The following is a 24,249-nucleotide window of genomic DNA, read 5'->3' as shown; positions in this document are numbered from 1 at the left end:
CACATTTCAGTCTCTGAATTTGAGATATAATTCTTAAATGTTGAGGGAAATTATAAGTCATGTTGACTACTAAAGGATATGCAGATAGGAAGGCCAATTGTAAGTATTTCATGCCTTATAATTTGTATAAATGAAATGGTGTCAACGGATAACTTAAAGACCTTCAACGGATGAGAAACAAAGCTTCAACGGATGTCTCTAAAGCTTCAACGGATACATCCTTCAAACGGATGAGTGCATCAACGGATAGAGCTTCAACTGCTAACACATCAACGGATAAAGCCATCAACGGATGAAGGCTTCAACGGATGTTCTGTTAAATAGCAGTTGACAAGTGGTAGTTGTACCTACAAACAGAGGCACATGGGTTGACAGAGACAACTGAGATGTGGTAGCCTATTTCAGGAACATCAGAAAAAGCAGCCGTTCTACTCTAGTATAAAGAGGCAATAGTCAACAATGCACTGGAGTAAAATGGAGAAGAAACAGTGGAGAACTTATTTTATTATTGTACTTTTTATCTTTGTCTTCACTTGTAAACTTGGTGTTATATAAACCAAGTAGCAGCTAGTAATTAGAATAGAATTTTTCCAGAGCTGTTTAGAAAAATCTTGAGAAAAATTATCTAGTTTGTACTAGGATGCAGCTGTGATCAACTTCTTGAATCACAGATTTTCTGAAATACCATCTCTGGTGGAACAACAAATCCACCAGAAAAGTTTTTAAGGTCTGTTGTGTTCTGTACTTTTGTGCTTGAATATATATCTGTCTGTATTAGCTTAAAGCAATTCACACACTTGTTTATCTTAAACACACAGCCTTTGAAACTGCTCAAAACTTGAAAAAGTTTTGAGATTTACATTCAACCCCCCTTCTGTAAATCTCATTGTTAGTTCACTAGGAATAACAACAACCCGGATCCCCGACCCCGGATTTGGGGGTGTTACAGATTGTGTTAGTGCTCAACACATGTGGGAAACCATTGAAGCTATTGTGGAGGGAACTGAAGACAAGAACAGGTTGAATTTTCTAATGCCTGAGTACATGGAGTTTAAATCTCTTTCCGGTGAAAGTATCAAATAGTTGCTTGGAAGGTACACCAACTTGGGAAGAAATACTCACAGAAATAGATAAACAAAAAGTTTATTCTTACCATGCTCAATCATCTGAAAAATAAAGTGTCATCCAACAGAGAAGGATCGGATTTCAATACAATGTCATTGGATGAGCTTTATGACAAGTTAAAGACCTATGAAGCTGAGGAAAAGCAGAGAAATGTCAAACATGGGTCTGAGACAGTGAACAACAGGAACAAGACCATAAATGAATCAACATGTCCTGTAGAAGAGGAATACAGAATTCCTGAAGAAAATGTTGAAGGATCACTGACTTCGGAAGCTTTGACAAGTGGATCAAATCTGACTGGAAATGAAGAAGCTACAGATGACTATTATACTTTGGAAGAGCTTGAGAAATTAGAAGATCAAACTATGTTTGAGATGGCTTCTAAATGTAGTGCAATTAAATTCAGAAGGAATTCCAAATATAAGGTTAAGTCATCTAGTGGAGACAGTCAAGATCTTGAAGATGGATAATCTACAGAGTCGGTATCCAGTGAATGCTGCAAGGAACAGTTGATTGAAGGAAGCACATATGAATTATGTGATGATGAAGAAAAGGGACACTCTTACAGTAAAATGGAAGAGTCCATACAAGCAAATGAGAAAGAAGCTTGTCTGAGAAGGAATAAAGATGGACAGAAGAAGCATCAGGATAAAGAATTAGTCACTGATAAAAAGCACTGGAATGGTACAGATGTAGAGGAAGAAGAATGCAATTATCCAACATCAATGGAAACCTCTTCATCGCAGGTATCTTCTGAGACCACTACTAATATATCCTGGCATGATTGCAAATATTGTGATAAGGATAGAAGAGTAGAATTGTTTCAAATTCATGCTAGTGTGACCAGTTTTAAAGAGGAAATACATAGAATAAAATCTAAAAATAGATTGCTGCTCACTAGACAAGAAGAACTAGGCCTAATTACTGTTGAATTAGATAATCTTAAGAAACGTAATAAATGCCTAGAGAACATGGTCAAAGCCAGTGAGGATTTAGATGTTGTCCGTAGGAGTCAGATAGCCGAGTTAGAATCTAAGTTTAAAGCTTATCAAGACTCTGCTATTAGTGCAAAGGAAATTATTGACAACCAAATCGGTGGAGCCATAAGTGACATTGGATCCAGTGATATTGGACAGAAACATGTGATAGAATCAGAGAGTATTGATAATGCTAAATCAAACTCTTCAGATATATCACAAGCTTCTGAAAAGGCCAATAATTTCTTATGCAAAAAGGTCACTCCTGATTCTTTCAATGAAGATGAGGTGCTTGTTGAGGATTATGTCTCTAGTGATGAGGATTCAACTGTAGAGTCATCTGAGGAGTAAACTTCTAGTGATGAACCTAAAACTCACTTAGATGATAGAGATGTCCACAAGGCTAAAAAGAAAAACAGGCACAATAGAAATGGGAAGTTAGGTGTTAGCATTAAAAATGAAGATTAGCTAAAACCTAATTCTTCTAGGAAGGTATGCTTTAAATGTAATTCTACTTCACATCTTGCATATGCATGCACTATGAGTAAAGTAGATAAAGGTAAAGTTCATAATAAGCATAACATGCCTACCATGCCTAGTTCGCATTCTTCATGTCATAAATCTAAATGTATGACATGTGCTTTTAATACCTTGTCGTCTTATCTTAACTTGATGTATTTGTCATCCACTACTTGTAAGCATAATAATAAGAACATGAGTAGAAAGCATGATAGGGCAAAGACTGTTAGTCCTCCTAAGGTTAGGAAGGAAACTTCTACTTGGAAGCCTAAAGGCATTCTTAAGGCTTCTAAAGAGAAGAAGGAGACAGTCGATGAGAAACAAAAGCATGTTAAATTTGTATCTGATATTATTCATAATGTAAATCTCTCTAAGTCCCCTAGACCCAATTTAGTTTGGGTACCAAAGAAAACTTGATCCATAATGTAGACAGGGCAAGAAAAAGTGAAGCGAACCATGTGGATTGTGAACATTGGATGTTTAATACACTATAGTTCGAGGATAGATCCTTTCGATTAGAAGTGGACAAGTGAGCTGGCCCAGTAGTTACCTTTGGAGATGACAACAAAGGAATTACTACGGGGTATGGCGTGAAATCAGGAATGTCATCATTACCTCAATATTTAAATGCATATATCTGTTGCATTTATTTGTTGAGTTTCTACTTTAATAGTTTGATTTATGGACCTTGAAGCAATTCAACGTTATTATTTGCTCCATAAGTCAAATTGTTAAAGTATTAGCAGCATCACACCTCTGATAATTTATTTCAATGGTTTGTGATGAAATTAGCAGCATCACACCTCTGATAATTTATTTCAATGGTTTGTGATGAGATTAGCAGCATTACACCTCTGATAACTTATTTCAGTGGTTTGTGATGAGTTTAGTAGCATTACACTATTGAGAATCTTTCTCAGTGGTTAGTGATGAGTTTTGTAGCACCAAAAACTCTTGATAATTCATATCATTAGTTAAAAGTGATATATGTAGAATCATAAACTCTTGATAATTCATATCATTAGTTAGTGGTGATATATGTAATATCATAAACTCTTGATGAGTCATATCATTAGTTGGTGGTGATATTTGTAGCACTGTAAACTTCCGATAAATCTAGTAACAATTCTTGTTAATAGTTTTATCACTAGTTAATGGTGTGTTGTGTATTACTACATACTTGAATAAATTTGTTGACAAATGTTATTGGTATTTTTATCATAAGATAGTGGTGAGATTTTGATAATAGTGAGATCTTTTAAATTTCCTTTTCTGAAAAACTCACTAAGATCAAAATCATGTGTGTAGCATAGTTGGACACAATTCAATTTCCATGGAGTCTAACAATTAATGAGTTCTTTGTTGAATATTATAATTGGTAGTAGACTTAGTGGATATTGAATCATGTTTGATTATGAGATTGTATTTTTGTCATTATTAACATTTAATGACAGCAAGCTCCCAAGTAATCAGAAGGAAGACAGCTTAGACAATCTAGATATTGAAGATCGTTCTGATGATGATGATGAACCTGAGGTTGTTCCAAATGAAGATGTAAATGCAAATGATCTTGTCAATGATCACAATCCTGATTCAGACTCTGATGGGAATGGTCCTGAGACAAACAAAGATAGTCAATCTATTTCTGAAACTACTTCTCAAGATTCAGATTCTGAAGGATAAATTGACAGTGGTGATAGTGGAAATGGTTCAGATGCAGTAATGATAGTGGAAACTGAAAGAAGCGCAATCATATCATCTTCAGAACCAATCCACAAGCTTCAGATTCTATAGATCATGCTGACAACAACTCAGGGGGGAGCAAGAAGAACAAAGATCCACTGGTCAGACTCAACATAATTCTGAAAATGCTGAGTTATCAAAAGCTAGTCTACCAAGACGTAAGAATAGTGTAAAAACCATCCTTGGAACTTGACACTTGGTATTTTTGATACTAGAGTAAAGGCTAGAGGATCAGAAGAAGAAGAAGAAGAAGAAGAAGAAGAAGAAGAAGAAGAAGAAGAAGAAGAAGAAGAAGAAGAAGAAGAAGAAGAAGAAGAAGAAGAAGAAGAAGAAGAAGAAGAAGAAGAAGAAGAAGAAGAAGAAGAAGAAGAAGAAGAAGAAGAAGAAGAAGAAGAAGAAGAAGAAGAAGAAGAAGAAGAAGAAGAAGAAAGAAGAAGAAGAAGAAGAAGAAGAAGAAGAAGAAGAAGAAGAAGAAGAAGAAGAAGAAGAAGAAGAAGAAGAAGAAGAAGAAGAAGAAGAAGAAGAAGAAGAAGAAGAAGAAGAAGAAGAAGAAGAAGAAGAAGAAGAAGAAGAAGAAGAAGAAGAAGGATCTACTAGCCAGACTCAACACAATTCTGAAAATGCCGAGTCAATAAGAGCTAGTCTACCAAGATGTAAGAATGGAGTAAAAACCATCCTTGGCATATGATACTCAGTAATTTTGATACTGGAGTAAAGGCTAGAAGATCAGAAGAAGAAGAAGAAGAACAAGGATCTACTAGTCAGACTCAACTTAATTCTGGAAATGCTGAGTCACCAAGAGCTAGTCTACCAAGATGTAAAGAATGGAGTAAAGTCCATCTTTAACATGCGGAACTTAGTATTTCTAATACTGGAGTAAGGGCTAGAAGAGCTGCCGGAAAAGTGAATATATTCTGGTTTTCTATTACCAATGGAACCAAAGGAAACAGTGAAGCTCTTGGAGATCCAGATTGAGTGATTGCTATGCGAGATGAACTTAATCAGTTTGATGATTAAATTTGTGGAAGCTTGTTCCCAAATTCAAGGATAGATCACAATCTTTAAATAGGGAAGATCTTTCCAAGAATGAAAAGAAGCCTGAAGCTATTTTTGAATATAATAGGGGTTGATCCAGATTCAGACTCTGGTACAAGTTCAAGATTTATTCCCCTCAAAGCACCAAGTCTTAGATTTGATTCAGCAACAACTCTGGGGGAGCAAATCAAGCAATATTCCATAAATCCAAATTACTAACATGGGAAAGTAAGTTTACATATCTATATTCATTATATATATATATATATCCATGTTTGTAAACTTGTTTTGAAGCTAACTGATTACCATGCTTTATATGTTACATGCTAGTGGTAAGTAAGTTAGAGTTTTTGATGCAATATATGAGTTGTTTGAATGTTTACATGCTATATGTTTTCTCTGATGCAAACACTTTTAATATTGATATTTATTTTAGCACACACACACACATCTCATTTTATTTGCACTCAGATTTTAGATCCTGTAATCTCATTTGTGATTCTATCATAACTCTGATTTATAGGTTTAGATCATGTGCAACTAGCTTGAGTACTTTGATTAGATTATGTGTGATTTTAACATGTTTTCCGAGTAATTCTTTTTGATTTTTGAGTTTCAGACCCTAGATAAATCTGACAACAGATTCATGGTCACTCTGATTCTCTGTTTATACTAGAATAATTCTGTCTGTTTTGGGAAAGAATAAATATGCAGCATAACTAGTGATAGTTGTGATATAATTATGTTAGGAGTAGTTTTAATTGGTTTAGTCTTGTCTTGACTAATCAATAGGTGTATACTTGTTGGATATACTCTTGGCATAATTAATGGACTTTATGACTTATGTGTTGATCTTATAGATATAACTCTAATGATCTTGTTATGCTAATACTATGTTCTGGATATTAAATCTTGATATATTTCTTATACTCTGATTACCTTATGCAAGTCTTATAAGTTTAGAACAATGTTCACTCTCTTTCCTGTATAATATTGATATGTATTGGACTAACTTGAACTGTTTTGAGCTAATGAGATTTGACTGAATAACATTGTTAAAAGAATCAGAAAGCATGATCATCTGAGACATCCTTCATGAATCCATATTGTTGTAAGTAAAGGTAAAAGATCTATGGTTCTGAAATCACTATGTTCTTGATCATTAAATTCTCTGATATTGTACTTCGAATGTTTGTGATTTCAACACCCTCAGTGGTTTTAGGAACTGACTAAGAGCTTATCAAACCTCATAGGTTCTAGCCCAAGTCATTAAAACCAAACACTTCTCAAACAATATTCCCTTACCTTACTCTGATATATTCCCCATATTTTGTTCTGATTCACTTAATTTTCTTGAGATATCAACTCAGTGATCAGACAAAATTACCATTTGGTATTGGAGTTGTGTTGAAAATGAGGGAGATAGTTCCAAGAAGCACCATATAAGGAAGGAAAGGTCAACCCTACAGCTCTGTCTCTCACAAAGAAGTGGAGTATTTATAACTTGAGACATCTGTAAGCCTATCTGTATTCTCTCAAAAGAATATAGAGCTGAAAAAGGCATATAAACAGTTATTAGGTGCATTCTCCCAATAGAATGTTATCTATGAAAATTCGCCTGTCAGCCAGGGCATCTGTATAAGAATCACTACCCCTTCACTAAAATGTTTCCAATACACATGTGAGATTCACACACACAAGGAAGGTATTGACGCAACAATCATTGTCAAACCATATCAAGGTCAATGGCAATAGGTTGAAATCCTGGATCATGTTCTACTCTTTATCTCTGATCTTGAATGAGAACATATGATCCTGGTTGGTTACTCTAATAAGTCCTCATAGACTTTAGAAGAAATCTTTGATCTCTAATGGCATATCATTAATCATTGGTTATCTTCCCAGATTTCAAATATGGTTATGATTTTGACTTAGTCAAAATAGCAACTTGTAAATGAGGACTCAGATATCAACTGACGAGTTTATAAGGTATACTTTTTCATGGAAGTTGAGGGATATCAGGAATTCTGCCACTTAAAAGAATCCTAATTTCCCCTCTCAGAAGGAACATTTCTGAATCTCTTGACTGAGAGTTTCCATCCTTGAAGGTGGAAGGCAACTTTTCTATAAAAAGGATTTTCTCGCAGGTACACTTGGATGTTTGGAGTTTTGAGTGAGTGACACACTGTGAGACTGAGTGACAAACACTTGAGTGTAGAGTGGAGTGAAACACAATGTGAGAACACTAAACAGAAATCACACACTTGCACTGTGAGGAATGGTTACCAAATAATCTCTTCACTTGGTTGGTTGATCCTAAGATTTTACTCTGAATACATTTTGAAGGATTACTCAACTAAGGGGGGAGATTATAAAGAGATTATGGACCGATAGTCTTTCTGTAACTAAGAAGAGGAGTTTCTAACTTTATTGTACTAAGGAAGGGATTATTTATCTTAGGGGGACAGATTATTGGGTTTTAGTTCTGGATTCCAAATTTTTTTTCTATGTGCTTTATGGGAAAGTCTGATGGTTATTGAAGATAGTGTTTGGAAGACGTATCTATCTACAACTTTACATAAGGGAGAGAAGAATTTGTTCTCTGCTGAAGCTGAATGTGTATAGAAGATGCGGTAGATATAAGATAATATTATTTCCAAGTCCAGGATTGAAAGTTGAAAGCTGATTGAAGATTTTTGGATAAGGTTAGTTGAGTTATCCTCCAAACTATTGCTTCTCCATTATTATTTGACCGTCAGGTGTAACAGTCAAATAGGGGAATATTGTTGGGCAAGATTGAAGCTGTATGTTTAACTCAACAATATTGGTTTGGATAACTCAACATTGAATAAGGACTTTGAAATAATCTATGTTCCGCTAGAATCAGTACAGATTGTTTATTGGGTATATGCACAAAAGGTTTTGTTAGTTGTAGTGAAGAAGACGTCAATAGTGATCCGTATGAAGTTCATTAATATGTTCAGACATTGGAGGAATAAGGTTGGTGTCATTCGCAGCAGTTATCAGAATCAGTGTGAAGACCTCAAGGATTCCTAGTGTAGTTGGTTATATTTGGTAGAAGACTTAACAGTGGTTTGTACGGGTATAATACGAAGGCCTGAGAGCAGAACTAGTCGTCTGTGAACCAGACCTGTGCACTAGACGTCAGTGATCCGTGAAAGGAAATAGAGTATTATTTTTAGGAATATTGTTAAGTGGTTTTTGTACTCGAGGAGTCTGGAAATATTTTGAAGTACAAAAATCTGGAGATTAGAAGGCCTGCAGATATAGAGGAGTACAACCCGAGGATTTACAAGATTTATTTTTAATCAATAACTGATTTTCTATTAAATGAATAAATGGGAATCAATATATTTATTTATTTATTTTTATATCACAATTGATTTTAAAATAAGTAAATTAAAAATTGATTTTTATTAAATGAATAAATGAAACTCAAAACATTTATTTATTTAATTTAATATCAATATTTAATTTTGGTAAATTAAAATTAATGTTTGAATTTTATTTAAATAAATAAATTCACAGTTTATTTATTTATTTATTTTAAATGTCAAATGTTTATTTTATTTAATTACCAGCCAGAAAATCGATTTATTTGAAAGCAAAAGAAATCAAAAATAGTACACAGTTTGCAAAAGGAAAGTTCAAATCATGGATGCATGTTTCGCTTGGAAACAAAGGAAACAAACGAAACCAGAAAATGGAAATAAAGATAGCAGCTTAGTTGGTTTTGGCTCGCGGGACCTGGCTACAAATATCAATTCAAATCATGTGTACACTTGCTAGTTAAATAGAAACAATTTAATCTGTTATACAAAGAAATGGCAGGATTTTGCTTTACCTTCCCGGACTGCGTACTACGCGCGTGACACGCACGCGGGGGACTCTCCTCCTGTTTCTTCCAGCACGTGGATCAACCTCCCTTCCTGGAGCGTTTGGTTTTCCGCGTGAATAACATGTACCTGCATGTGCAATCAGAAATCAAATGAAATTCATTTCCTTTATTTGTACAACTTAGTACAAATCAGCTAAAACAAAGCTGTTATTTTCTTTATTTGTCAAACAAGAGTCACAGGTTGGGTATTGAATTGGAATAAAAATTGTTCAGCACAGGTTATTTGAATGAATTAGGCGTAGGTTGATTGTGTTTGAGCATCAAGTCGCAGGTTATATTTCTCATGTCGCAAGTTAATCAAATAGGAAGGAAATTCAAAGCGCAAGTAGAGTAATTATTCTGAGTCGCCGGTTGATAGAATATTCTGGTCGCAAGTTGATTTATGCAAGCTGGAACTTCAAATTGCATGGACAAGAATCAGCCACGTGTCCCTCTTCTCTCTCCACCCTACCAATCTATATAATCAATCAGCAGCAAATTGGATCTAAATCTTCTCCATTTTTACAACAGTGCGGAGCTCTTGAAAAATAAACTCAGCACTCTTGAAAGCTTCATTTGACAAGGAGAGATCATGCCCAATTTGTTCCACACCATTTAAAGGCTTAAAAACTTGTAGCACCCATTATTTAAAGTTCTCTTGATTGTATTTAATACCTTTTGATAGGAGTTTTTAATTTTTAGAGTGATAAGAAGAACCCTAGATTTATAGCTTATTGCTTTGGTTCTTTTTATATTTGTTGCTTTAGATCTTTGTATTTGGAGTTGTAAGCAAACCTCTGGATATTTATACTTTTGAATAAAAAGAATATTTACCCAGAACCTCGTTGTGTGTTTGATTCGTTTTAATTTTGATATTCCGCTGCAATTAATTTTAGAAAACGAAGAACATACATTCACCCCCCTGTATGTACCTTTTGGACCTAACATTTAGTACATGTTATTGTATGCTGTGTAAAGCTAGTGTTTACTGTTCTATAAAGTAAACACTGGATGCTTTGTTTTAGTTGTAACAAAATAGATCTAGAAAATCTTGTAACTCTCAAGAGAGAAGCTGAGTTCTTTATTAACAAAGAACCCATAAATTTGTAGCAAGACAGACTTTATTTTAATATAAAATTAAGTGAGTTTTGAAAGATAGCGTGTTCATGTGCATTTTTTATTATTCATGTTAATACATATTATCTCTACAGTTAGATTACTTTGTTCACCATCCATAACAGTTCAAAAAACTTAAAAATAATCTAAAACACATTCACCCCCCTTTGTTGTATTCATTACCTAACAGCCTCTTTGATGATTTTTGTCTTGACGAAAGGAACTTCTATTCCCTTTGTAACGTGTGGGAAATTTACATCTGTATTATATCATATTTATAATAAATTATGTGTGTTAATGTGTCATTTATGTGGAGTTGACTGTCAAACCCTAATTGCAATGTGTTACGTGCATTCTGTGTTGTCCAGGTATTGTTAAGATATTTTTCAGATATTTTATTTTGCATTCATAACTTTCATTTCAAACATTTTACGACCCGAATTATGATTTTAAAGCAGGTATTTCAAATAAAACAATGGGTCTTATTTTTTATCAAACGACTTTTACCATCGCATTATTCTGAACATCTAGGTATTTTATAAATTTTCTCATTTTGCGAAAAATGACTTTTCTGGGCCCCATTGGGTGTTAAAAACCCCCCACAAAAATCACATTTTTATTTTTATAAAATTATAGGACTTTTATTTATACCATTCCTTTGTATTTTTGCATTATTCACAATTTTTGGGAAATTTTGGCATATATATTGCATATATAAAATATTTATAAATTAAATTTTAATACTCAAAAATTATAAAATTAGGGGCTTATTAATTTTAAAAAGTGTAGAATTAGGGCCTTAATTTTAACTAGGAGTATTAATTTTACTACTATAAATAGCCTAATTTTTATTTAATTATTAATAATTAAGTAATTAAAACTCAGAAAATTCACAAATTCTCTGCAAACCGGGTTGGGTAGAACAGTTTCGGGTCGAAGAATCAATCAATGATTTCTCACTGATTACAGCATCAAAACAAGCAGTTCGAGTATCCAAATCGAAAGTTTTCATCTGTTCTTTCTGTTTCTAGCATCAATTTCATGTTTTTAATGCATCGTTTTTGATTTTCGATTTCTAGGGTTTATGTTCGAATTCGGGCTTTTTGATTCTAGGGTTATTATGATGTTTTGATGATTGATATAGCTTCTTGATGTTATTTGCAATCGATTCATGGTGTTTAATTGAACAAACGACTCCTGGATAGTGATTCACGATTATTAGGGTTTATGCTTAATTTTTCAAAACATAGCTTCGTGATTCTGGTGAATATTTGGTTCCTGATATGTTAGGGCTTTGATTATACGTGTTCTTAGCTTCGATTTGCACTATAACTCATCGAGTTTCATATACAAATGAATGATTCCGTATTTTTGGCCGGAGTTAATGTCGGTTTGATCGGAGTTGGAGATTACGGGATGTTTTTGGTATGTTTTTGTCGGAGATGAGTTGCTGCAGTCATGTGCAATTGAAACCAGGAAAAAACCACACCAAACGATGTTGTTTTTGGCCTGAAATTGGCTCGCCGGAATCTGCTCCGGTGGCCGGTTTCTGGAAAAATCCGATCATGTTCTTCATGACCCGGATTGTAACCCGGTTGACCCATTTGGGTAACCCGGTTTTGATCTGAAATTGTCAGGGAATGGTTTCTGACAATTGTTTCTGGAAATTAATTTTACTTTTTATTTCTATTAATTTTAAAAATCAGTTTTATTTATTTTATAAATTGATTAATTAATTATTAAATTAATTGATTTATATTATAAATAATTCTGAAATATTTTCTAAAAATTAGATTTAATTATTTTTTAAATTATTAATTTATTTATTATTTATTAATTATTTAAAAAAATGATTAATTATTTAAAAAAATGATTAATTATTTTGATAATTAATCAAATAATTTTCAATAAATCATAATAAATTCATTTTAATTCCAAAAATTATAGAAAAATCATTTTTAATTCTGATTTTTCTTAAATAATTATTTAAAAATTATTTTAGAGTTTAAAAATTAGTAATAATTATTTATATTGAATAATAAATTGAATTATCCGTGTTTAATTGATATTAATTAGATTGTTAGTCCGATTCGAGCGAAACGAAAGCTCTTTAACTCAAAAAAATGAATTCTTTACATTAAAAATAATATTAAAGCCTAATTTCTTCTAGAAATTAGTTGACTTTGTTACTTGTTTGATTATCAATCGAATCGCGTACCGAGACGAGTCCGAAAAATTCCGAAAAATAGGAAACGAGTCAGATAATGATCAGTTAAGCGATCAGCGAGTCGATTTTGATTCTAAAAATTATTTTTACTATAAAAAATGATTATGTGCTTATGTGTATTATGTGGTTAATCGAGTCTTACTTGCTAATATGTAATATACGAGTCAGTCATAAATGCATGGGTAGACAATAGGAACAATGTGAAGTCGGTTCAAGACGTAATTGAAGTACGAAATGACTAAACCAGTCTATTTCTCTAACAGAAGCTAAGCCAACAATGCAGGTTGAGTCGGTGATAGACGAAGGTGCTATATTTACAGTGAGTCGCGCAGAAGGTAAGTTTTTCCCTATTCTACTTTCAGAATAGTGATATTTCTTCAGATTCTTATCACGCTTGCACTCTTTTGATTCTCTTGTTCATATTTCATTTCGATTCTTGATTTCTCCTGTTTATTTGAATTCATTGTTCATATTCCTATTGATACTCACAAATATTGATATATTCTGGTGATTAGAATATATCAAAGCATACTGATTGTTCCGGTTGCTACTGCAAGGACTGGATAATGATACTTTTAGGGATTAAGTTTACTTAATCCTAAGGACCGGAACATAACCGGATCCTTGAGATAGGTCGTAGTGCCTGGGTGCCCGACGGGATCTATATAGTGGGATATAGATCTGCACTGTATCCTGGATGATCAGCAGGATATAGATGCGAACTTGTGTCCAATTTAGTTCATTTGTAACTCGCCAGCAATGGCCTTCTTTCTACTCTCGCGGGGTTATATCTTTGCAGATATACCCAGGTTACCGTTTCACTTAAACTGCTTAAACACTGATTATATTTTGTGGACTTGCTGAGCAATTTTTGGCTCACCCCTTTTTGTTGTTATTCACCTTATTATTTTCAGTTAAGTGGGAATATGAAACCCATTAGGACTCGAGTGGTAAAGAAGCGGGTCAAGCCTCGGGATCCTCTCATACCCAAGGTGTTGATCCTAATCCAGGAAGAAAGCTTTGAGTTGCCCGAACAGGTGGAGTGTAGATAATTAGATTGTGTGTTTGAATAAAAGATAAAATTAGTTTAAAACTGGTTAGACAATGGTTTGTAATAAAGAGAGTTTGTAAGATTTTGAATTGGGTTTGTAATAAATTAGTTACTGGTTCTTGTTTTCATACTTCAACCTAAAAAGATCCTGGTTAGTGTTAAAGGGGTTTAGATTAATTTCTTTATTTGTTATTCAGATTTTACAGGGTTGGTGATGATTAGTTAGTAATCCCCATGCTTATACCTCGGGTCTGGAGGGCGTTACACCCTTGGTTCAAATCATAGCCCAAGATTGAAAAAGTCCAATTTTATATTTTCTTTGGGCACGTATACTTTTCTTAGTCGTAATTGTTCCTTGTTCAAACAATAATAAGGCGAGGCCATATAAAGGAAATGGGCAATGTCGTTTGTGCGGAAATGGGTGAGGCCTTTTTTAGGCAAAGTCGATTTCTTTCTTATAACAGTTTGTACTCGGAAATTGGAGAACAAATCGATACAATTTTTTTAATTATTTTATATAAATCAATTTGATTTCATTTAATTTTTTTAAAATGTGTGAAAATTGGAAATTTAACAATACTATACAATTTTTTTGTTATTTTTGTTACTTTTTTTGTAAATTTTCTCGCTAAAGTCATGTGATAAAAATTAAATTTTGACCCACAAATGAAAGTTAAACCCCCCGAGTGTGACTCACAATACTTGGAGCCAAAACGAATTTTAACCAATTATTTTTAAAATCATTTTTGGATCCGATTATTTGGAAATCGGAGCGGATTAAGGTTCGAAAATGACTAATTACACTAAGTACGCGGACAAATTACTGAATTTTATAACACTGTAAATAACTAAGAAATTGTGCGGAGGCGCGACATAACTTTCTAAAAATCTCCTATTAAATCTTAAAAAATATTTATTCGATTTGATTTTTTTAAATCTTATTAACAATTATAAATTATTTATTTTTCAATAGAAAATACTAATTTATTTAATTTTATTAAAATATATCCCAGTTTTGTTTCGATAAATCTTTGTGATTAATCCATGATTTACCGATTAATATGTAATCGATACTCAATACAGTTAGTTTCAATTATTGATTTTTACATCAATGGCATCGTTCATAATTAAAAATTAATGAAAATAATAAATCATGTTACAAATAATCATTTTTCATACAAAGTTTATACTTATGGAAAAATCGGGTCAGGATCGGGGATCGGCCCAGATAGAAATAAGAAATTGTTCCCGATCCGCTCTCCGATTTTCGACTAAAGTCATCCTCGTTTCCCCACATATACCCAAAACCATCCCCGAATCTCCGCCGCTTTTAATACGAGGATCGGTTTGACATTGTCTTTGTTCCTCGATATGTACCCCAAAAAATCCCAGAATCACCGTCCTATCAGATGTGTCTTTCAGTGATGGGGTTCGGCAGGCCGGATTAAATGCCTGTGTGGAAATGTCTCTGCCATCGTAACGATGATTTGGTTTGTTAGAGTATCTCCAACACATACCTTTCCTTAACTATATTTTTTTCACATATGCAATTATTAGGAATGAATCATAATTGAAGCACTTCAAACTAAAACCCCTTACCTAAAAAATTTTAGGTGAGAGAAACTAAAATCCTATATTTAGGGAACCAATTTTGCTCTCCTATACATCTCGGTCACCTTCCCCTAACTTTTTCCTCCATTTTACTAATAAAATATAATATATAATCTTTAACACCCTCCAAACTTATTATTAAGTACTGTTTAATAATACTAGTTTAAAACCCGTGCGATGCACGGATCGCACAGTTTTTATTAATATTATATATTTTTTTTTAAAAGTTTTGAAGTCAATTTTTAATTTTTTCATTTAAAACTTTAAATGATATGATTTCATAATAATTATATTAGAAGAAGTATATGTTCATGACTTTTTAGAATATTTAAATTTATTTAAAGTGATTGCATTGGTAATGAAGGAAATATTATTGTAACGAAATTATTATTTTATTGAGGGTAAAAATATAATGTCTTCAATATGTGGGGATCTTAAAAAATATTAGTTTATCATTCTAATTACTTAATCGATTAACTATAACTCTATAAAAAATATTTGAAAAATACAATATTATTGCTTGAACGATATAGTTTTATTGATAATTTTATGTGTATTTTAAAAAAAATTATGTTTTAATTAAAATTTGATTTTTAGTACACATCAATAGGATACGAATTATACTTAATCTGATATTAATTTTATTTATCTCGGGTCGGTGGTTTACATTATTTTATTTTAGCCACATGCACAATACACCGACCAAATCAAACTAATTATTTTTAGTTTAATTTTATTTTTTTGAAAATCTGGATCAAAAAGATAATTTTGTTTTAGACTAAGTAATTAGTATATATGATTCTTTTTTTGTTGGTCAAATTGTATTTTTATTTTAGTTTTGTGTTAGTCTGAATAAATTATATAATGTATTTTTTATCCTGGATAAATAAAATATTTTATTTTGTTTATCGAAGTACATTAGTATAATTATTTTAGGAGGACTGATAGTATTATTATTTTATCTTATCCCGATTCATATGATATATCAACTAAATCTAGATAATTATATTTAATTTGTTTAAATTTAATTTAGCAGAAGTAACAAATTAGAATAATATAGAACTCGATATGAATTAAAATATAAATTGGTAGAAGAAGTTGAATTTAATATAAATTATAATGATATAGAGTTCGATATAAAATATAATTGAAATTGGTAAAATAATAGAGGAAGTTGACTGTAATATCAATTAGAATTAGAATTGATCGACCCAATAATTAGAATTAGAATAATTAAGTAAGGGTAATTAAGTAATTTCAACAAGTACCGATCGACCGACTACCAAACTTTTAATGTTTCGTCTATTATAATATATACTAGCCTAAAACTCGTGCGATGCACGGATTATTTTTAATATTACACAATTTTTTTGAATTTAATTTGAAGTAAAAAATTTAAGTTATAAAACTTATTTATTTGAAATTTTAATAATATGATTTGAAAATACTTATTAATATACACATAGGTGTATAACTCAGTGATACTCTAGTTTTAAAAAATAATTTAATGATTGAAATTTATATTTATATTAATATTTATAGGTGTGTTTACGAAAGAGTATTATATTTAATTAAAAGGTAAGTTTTAGTTGAGATCAATAGTATACGATTTGTAGTTTCAAAAAAAAAAATAGTATACGATTTGTCATTAGTTTGTTAACCGACTAAATCCAACTTTAGATTTATGTTAGTTTAATATGTTTAAACCCGAATAAATGGTAAAATTTTATATGTCAATAGCAAAAAAAATTATATTAGCTTGAGACCCGTTATATCAACCAAATCCAGCTAATTATACTTATTATTTTGTTTTATTTTATTTTGTCCGAGCGATTATTATTTTATTTTAGACTGAATGAATAATATGTATTATTTTGTATTAGTTTGATGACATTATATCAACCCCACGAATTTTCTTTCAAATTTTTATTTTATTATGGACTGGTCCAATAATATAATATTTTTAACGGGATCAATAATATTTATTATTTTATTTTAGTCTGATTCTTCAAATCCAACTAACTATATGTAATTTTTTTTTAATTTTTTTATTTAAAATTGAATAAATAGTACAATTTTGTTTAGCCCGGCCCTGTAAATTATATATATTATTTTGTTTTAACGAAAACCATTAGACATATTATAATTTTGTTATGAATATTTATCAATTTATGAGAGTGTTTTATTTTAAATATTGTTATAATTACGATGACTAGACCGACTACCAACCAACTTTTCATTATTTCGTCTTTAATATAATAGTATATATATATATATAGTATAGATAGATAGGTTGGGATTATAGATTTTTGATTCCCTAAATTTTTGAAAAGCAATATTTTAATATATTTTAGAAAACCAAAGTAGGTAACCATTGGAGTTACTCTTTCGTATCTTTTTAAGTTGTAAAAAAATACTGACTCTTATATATATATATATATATATATATATATAAGAGATTGAGAGAGAACTAGATAATAATGAAAGAGATCATCTTGTTATTCTATCAATCTCTCTTATATATATATAACACATTATTAGCACGATGCTCTAACCAGCTGAGCTAATAGGCCGAAGGATCAACTAGATCATCACTTCCAAGATGTGCTTCAAGATGGGCAATCCCCAAAGAATCATTTTGTTCGGTGAAATTAGTTTCAGCATTCTTTAAAGATGCTTGATATAGGTCAACAAAGTGCTTGGAGGTACGACATGTACTTCTCCAGTGACCTTTCATTCCACATCGACTACAAGTACTTTCACCCCTTTTAGCCATCGTACTTCCCTCAAATTTTTCCTCATTTATTGTCCGTTTCTGATAGTAAGGCTTTCTTTTAAAGTTGGGGGGGTTTTGTTGATTACGGCCTCTACCATGCATAAAATCATGATCACGGGCACGTCTACATCCATGCCCACGACCACGTCCACGTCCAACTGTTTTATTATCTATATATTCATTATTAGTCACCGCATTCAGTTCAGGGAATGGTGTTGAGCCAGTTGGACGTGCTTGATGATTTTTCAGCAAAAGTTCATTGTTTTGTTCAGCAAGAAGCAAAACAGAAATCAACTCAGAATATTTTGTGAATCCAAGTTCATGATATTGTTGCTGCAAGAGCATATTATTGGCATGGAAAGTGGAATATATCACTACTAGAATTCTGTCAATAGACATCGGTTGCTCAGACGACCGATGTTAAAGTTTTTTTAGAGATCGGTTATTTTAAAACCGATATTACTGCTTATATTAAATATCGGTCGAGAAAATAACCGTTGTCTATAGATATTTTTCAAAAATGAGAAACGTTAGTTAGACATCGGTTTTCTATATAACCGATGTCTTTATTTTATAGACATCGGTTGTATTTTACAACCGTTGTCGATGGTTAACTTAAAAAAATTAAAAAAAAACACGTGGAAACTTTCCCCCCATTATTCCCCAAATATCCCCCCCCCCTTAACAAAAAAAAACCTGTTTTTCCCCTAATTCTTTTTCTTGTCTCACTCTCACTCTCTCTACTCTCTCTCTCTGAGCTCTCTCTGTTCTCTCTGGTTCTTTCTCTCTCTCTCTTCCATCTCTCTGCTTCTCTCCCTCTCTCTCTCTCTCTTCCATCTCTCTCTCACGCACACAATATATCAGTTGATTGCAAGTATATAGGGTCTCAATTAAATCCCAAATTGAAGAACACCTTCAATTATCAAATCCCATCTACGAGAAACCCTAATTTCTGAATAGGTTTGTTTATTCAATTAGGTTTGTTTGTTCAATTAGGTTTGTTTGTTCAATTAGGTTTAATTTGTTCAATTAGGTTTGTTTGTTCAATTAGGTTTGTTTGTTCAATTAGGTTTAATTTGTCCGTCTCCCTTTCGTATGCCCACCAGAAAGCCATCTCTCTCCACTCGTTTATTCAGGTACTAATTATTACACACACTCTTGCCTTTTATATTGTGCTATTACGTTTATTATTTACACACAGTGATGATATTTGTGTGTGTTTTGTAGTTGTACGGTTGAAATAAGTTTGATGCAACCCTATCACACGACCACTGCTTCTGCTTTGATGACTTCTATACTTACGCTTTCGAGAGTCGGTTACGGTTGGCTCCCTGAAGGTATTTTATTTTTTCATCCTTTTTAACTAAAGATGGAGGCATTGATGTTATTGAGACATATGTGTTTTGGAATGTTCATGAGCCTTCTCCCGGCATTGTACTTTACTTTTATCTCTATTTCTAGTAATTGGTTCTTTTACATTGTTTCCATTTTTACTTTAAGATATATAATACATTTCTATTTAATTTCAGTACAATTTTGAGGGGAGATATGATCTAGTTAGGTTTCTAAAGACAGTGCAGAAAGCAGGGCTTTATGCGAATCTTCGAGTCGGGCCTTATGTCTGTGCCGAATGGAATTTTGGGTACTGTATATAGTTGTTTTAGATCTTATTTTATTTATTCTGATGCATGTGTCAGTGAGAATTAAAATGTGAAGTTGTTTTAATGGGATGTGTGTTTTTTTGTAAATTTATTCAGAAGGTTTCCTGTTTGGCTGAAATATGTTCCAGGCATTAGCTTTAGAATAGACAATGAGCCATTTAAGGTTATAATTTTGGATTTGAATTACTTCCATTTTTGCATATTTCTCAGTGTTATCGACTTAAGTAATTAACTTGTTAATTGAATGAAATGGCGGTGTTGCAGATGGCTATGAAAGGTTTTACAGAGAAAAATGTCAATTTGATGAAGAGTGAAAAAATGTATGAGTCTCAAGGAGGCCCCATTATTCTCTCCCAGGTTTGAGTTTAAAGCCGGTTATTGACCTTAGTTTTGTTATATACACAACATCATTTCAATTTGAGCTTACAACTTCAAAAGGATGGCGTGTGCATTAACTCACTAATAAAAGTTAATCATAAAATCTTCCAATTGCAATGTTTCTTAATAGTCATTGTTACTTACTAGAATATGTATATATATAAATACATATTGAGAATGAGTATGGGCTGCAAAGTAAAAGTCTTGGTTCTGCTGGATATGACTACATGACTTGGGCTGCAAATCTGGCTGTGGGAATGGATACAGGAGTCCCCAGGGTTATGTGCAAGGAGGACAATGCACCAGATCCAGTGGTAAGTACTCCTAGCACGCTGCATTACTACTACACTATTTTCTCCTTTTCAGTTGAATGCCCTCGGTTATTAATTTGACTCTCTCATAATAACCTCTTTCGTGATTTCACCTATTGTTACCACTCTTATTAATACTTTATACTAAAGTTAAACAACTAATTCTTCACCTTTTTATATGAAAATCACCGGTAACTAATTTATGCAACTGGTGCAGATTAATACATGTAATGGATTCTACTGTGATGACTTCTCCCCAAATAGACCCTACAAACCCACAATTTGGACAGAAGCGTGGAGTGGATGGTATGTGTAATCGTAATTATCTACTCTTCTGGAAGTTAGAAACTATATTTAGAAGTCACTTAATCCCTTTTTGCTATGTAAACTAAAAGGTTCGCCGATTTTGGAGGCCCAATATATAAGAGACCAATTCAGGATTTGGCATTTGCAGTCACCCGATTTATTCAACAGGGAGGGTCATTTGTTAATTACTATATGGTAATTGATTATGCTCTTGCAAAGATTTATGAAATATATCAGTTCAGCTCTTCTTTCCCAATGTCTGACTTTATATTTCAACATCTAAATAGTATCATGGTGGCACCAATTTTGGACGCACGCAGGAGGTCCATTTATCACTACAAGCTACGACTATGATGCTCCACTTGATGAATACGGTAATTGCAAATCTTTATGTTTCTTTTTCTATCAAATTTGTTAATTAACTTGATAAATTAAGCAAAAAGTCACTATCATTTGGATTTATATATCAAAAATAATTGGTGGATCACTTAAAGTCCGTGCTGCAAAAAAAATAAACGTTTTATATTATAATCTTACAGGTCTGATCAGGCAACCGAAATATGGTCATCTGAAGGAGCTTCACCAGGCTATTAAGCAGTGTGAAAAAGCTTTGATTGTTGTAGACCCCCGTGTTACCTCTTTAGGAAGCCAGCAAGAGGTTTTGCTACCATCTTTTAATGCTCTGCACATCGCAAACGCAAAATTCATTAGTTTGTAGTGTATTGATTGTTTATCATATTCCAGGCTCATATATATTCTGCAAAAGGTGGAGATTGTGCAGCTTTTCTCTCAAATTATGATTCAAAGTTTGCTGCAAGAGTATTGTTCAATGATAAACACTATAATCTGCCACCTTGGTCAATAAGTATTCTTCCCGACTTCCACAATGTAGTCTTCAATACTGCTAAAGTTTGTAAAGATAATGTCTCTTATTTAGTTTTGTTTGCAGCCTGTCTAATTGTAGAAGTCTGTCCTAAGATTGATAATCTAAATTTTGTCTCTGTTACAGGTTGGAGTTCAGACATCAAAAATGGAAATTTTACCGAGCAACGTTGATATTAACTCATGGGAGACCTATAATGAGGATATATCTTCTATGGAAGATAGCTCTGCGTTTACTACTTCTGGTCTATTGGAGCAAATTAATGTTACTAGGGATGCTAGTGACTATTTGTGGTATATAACCAGGTAAAAATTATGCTTAGTTGATATTCTTTTGATGGAAGGCTTTTATACTACTGCTTCTGTTTTAACATTGAGTTGTTTTTATGCGCATACTAGCTCTCATTGTTCAAGTGCTCTCAAGGGTGAGCACATGTCCTCCATTTGTTTAGTGTCACCTACCTTATTAACTGATACATACTAATTGATTCCTTCATCACTGTTTCAGTTTATGCATCAGATATCTTTTAAAGGATTGGAAAAGTTTTAGGCGAGACAAATATCTTTTTATTGATTGGAAGCATGGTAAAGAAAATTGGAGCCCGCATGAAAGGGGATGACTTGAGTACTAGAAATAGAAATATGGTTGATTTTACACATTAGTTGTACTTTGTTTAGAATGATAAACATATTTGATATTAGTTGTACATATTGAGAATTTGTTGATCTTGAATTCAATTGAGTAATAATATATATGTATTGGTTGAGTTTTGAGAATTAAGTTTTTTCAATATCGTGGTTAATACATTGTCTAATATTCGATGTTAATAAAGGGATATTAGCACATATAAACAAGGCAATAACATCAATTCAAAAATAAACACCTGATGTCTATTTATCAAATTGACATCGGTTATTTAGAAAACAATCGATGTCTATTGTTCAAATTAACATCGGTTATTTAAATACAACCGATGTCTAATAGGTTATAGACATCGGTTTTTTATTTGTAATCGATGTTATTTTATAAATATTGCTTGTGTATTATAGTTTTAATTGGGCCTAATCGTCCTAATATTACATTTCTACATTTAACATCAGTCGCGAAGACATCATACATTTTTTACATAGACCGATGTCTAAGGTCTTTTTTCTAGTAGTCAACATATCTTTATCGGTGATATTCTCGCCACATAATTTCAATTGAGATGTAATTTTAAACATGGCAGAGTTATACCCGCTCACACTTTTATAATCTTGCAATCGCAAGTGTAGCCAATCATAGCGAGCTTTAGGAAGTATCACCGTTTTTTGGTAGTTATATCTTTCTTTGAGATCCTTCCAAAATTTTGATGGATCTTTAATAGTCAAATATTCAGTTTTCAATTATTCATCAAGGTGGTGGCGAAGAAATATCATGGATTTTGCCTTATCTTGTTCGGAGGTTTTATTTCCCTCTTTTATAGTGTCACCGACGCCCATTGCACTAAGATGGATTTTAGCATCAAGAATCCATGTCAAATAATTTTTTCTGGTGACATGAAGTGCGTTGAATTCAAGCTTTGTAAGATTCGACATTTTGATTACTAAAAAGAGAGGGTAATACACATTAATATCAAGATAATGATATATCTTAATATAGAAGTTCACCAAAATTTCATATTTCACATGTATAATAAACATAATATAAAATCAGAAAAAATTCATGGCCATGAATTTATATTCTTGCCCATGAATTTCTGCTGTATCTCAAGTTGGTTCTCTTTCATGTGCATGCTTCGTTAAAACTTTTATAATAAGCATATTCGGTCAATATTTAAAAATATGCAAGAAAAACACATATGCATTAATATTTAAAAATGCATGATAATATAACATGATGATGGTGCATTGAATTCAATCTAAAGGTACATTGAATGCAATCTACTGTATAAAAATGGCTAATTATGATAAAGTCAAATCTGATCAGTTTCAAAGAATACCAATTTACTCTATGAAGATGATTTTATCTGAAAAAGTATAAAACACGAAAAATGTAGAAAATTTTGGGACCTTTCCAGAATGGTAAGGCTCGTTGAAAATGAACAAGTAACGAATTCAGAAAACGGATATTTGTGGACTGTAGAATCAGAATCAGCTCCTAATTATGATAATATTTTGATATTTAAGACTTTGAAATTGCATTATATGGTAATGGAATGTAAAGACAAAAGGTAGATATCGAAAAGCAATTTTCAGAATGGTATGACTTATACTATGTGAACTAATATTCAATTTAATATGAATTTTAGAAGTCACTGCATATCATCCTGAATCATACAATCAGATTACACAAAATGCAGATTTTGACATACTTATAAGCAGATTTTGGAAAAACACAATGAAGAAAGATTGTAGATAATCAAAAAGCCTTTACAACGAGTATAAACTCAATAAATTCAGATGAATAACGAATCAGATACAAAATATACAAGAATCAGGCACATAACAAGCACATAAAGATCATCCAATTGCAACCGAAGCAAAGTAAACTAAAAATAATGTACTTACCTGGTGGACAAACTGAAATAACGTAGAATCCTTCTTCTTCTTGAATTTCCAACACCTATTTACACTTTGATGATCTCCTTTCA

At 32.3% G+C, this 24,249-nt stretch overlaps 1 protein-coding gene and 1 pseudogene across 1 annotated transcript; one reads left to right on the top strand and one right to left on the bottom strand.

Annotated features, from left to right (window-relative positions):
- Positions 1-17,865: 17,865 nt before the first annotated feature.
- On the bottom strand, positions 17,866-18,477 carry LOC141687419 (uncharacterized). The gene has a single exon (XM_074492695.1). It carries the CDS (start codon positions 18,475-18,477, stop codon positions 17,866-17,868), a length of 612 nt encoding a protein of 203 aa, XP_074348796.1.
- Positions 18,478-19,173: 696 nt separating this feature from the next.
- LOC141687416 (beta-galactosidase 3-like) lies at positions 19,174-22,100 on the top strand (annotated as a pseudogene).
- The last annotated feature ends 2,149 nt before the right edge of the window (positions 22,101-24,249 follow it).

The sequence above is a fragment of the Apium graveolens genome, chromosome 2 (assembly GCF_009905375.1).
Source record: "Apium graveolens cultivar Ventura chromosome 2, ASM990537v1, whole genome shotgun sequence".
Lineage (NCBI taxonomy): Eukaryota > Viridiplantae > Streptophyta > Magnoliopsida > Apiales > Apiaceae > Apium > Apium graveolens.
Note: the sequence above shows the minus strand (reverse complement) of the source record. Positions and strands in the feature narration are given on the sequence as shown.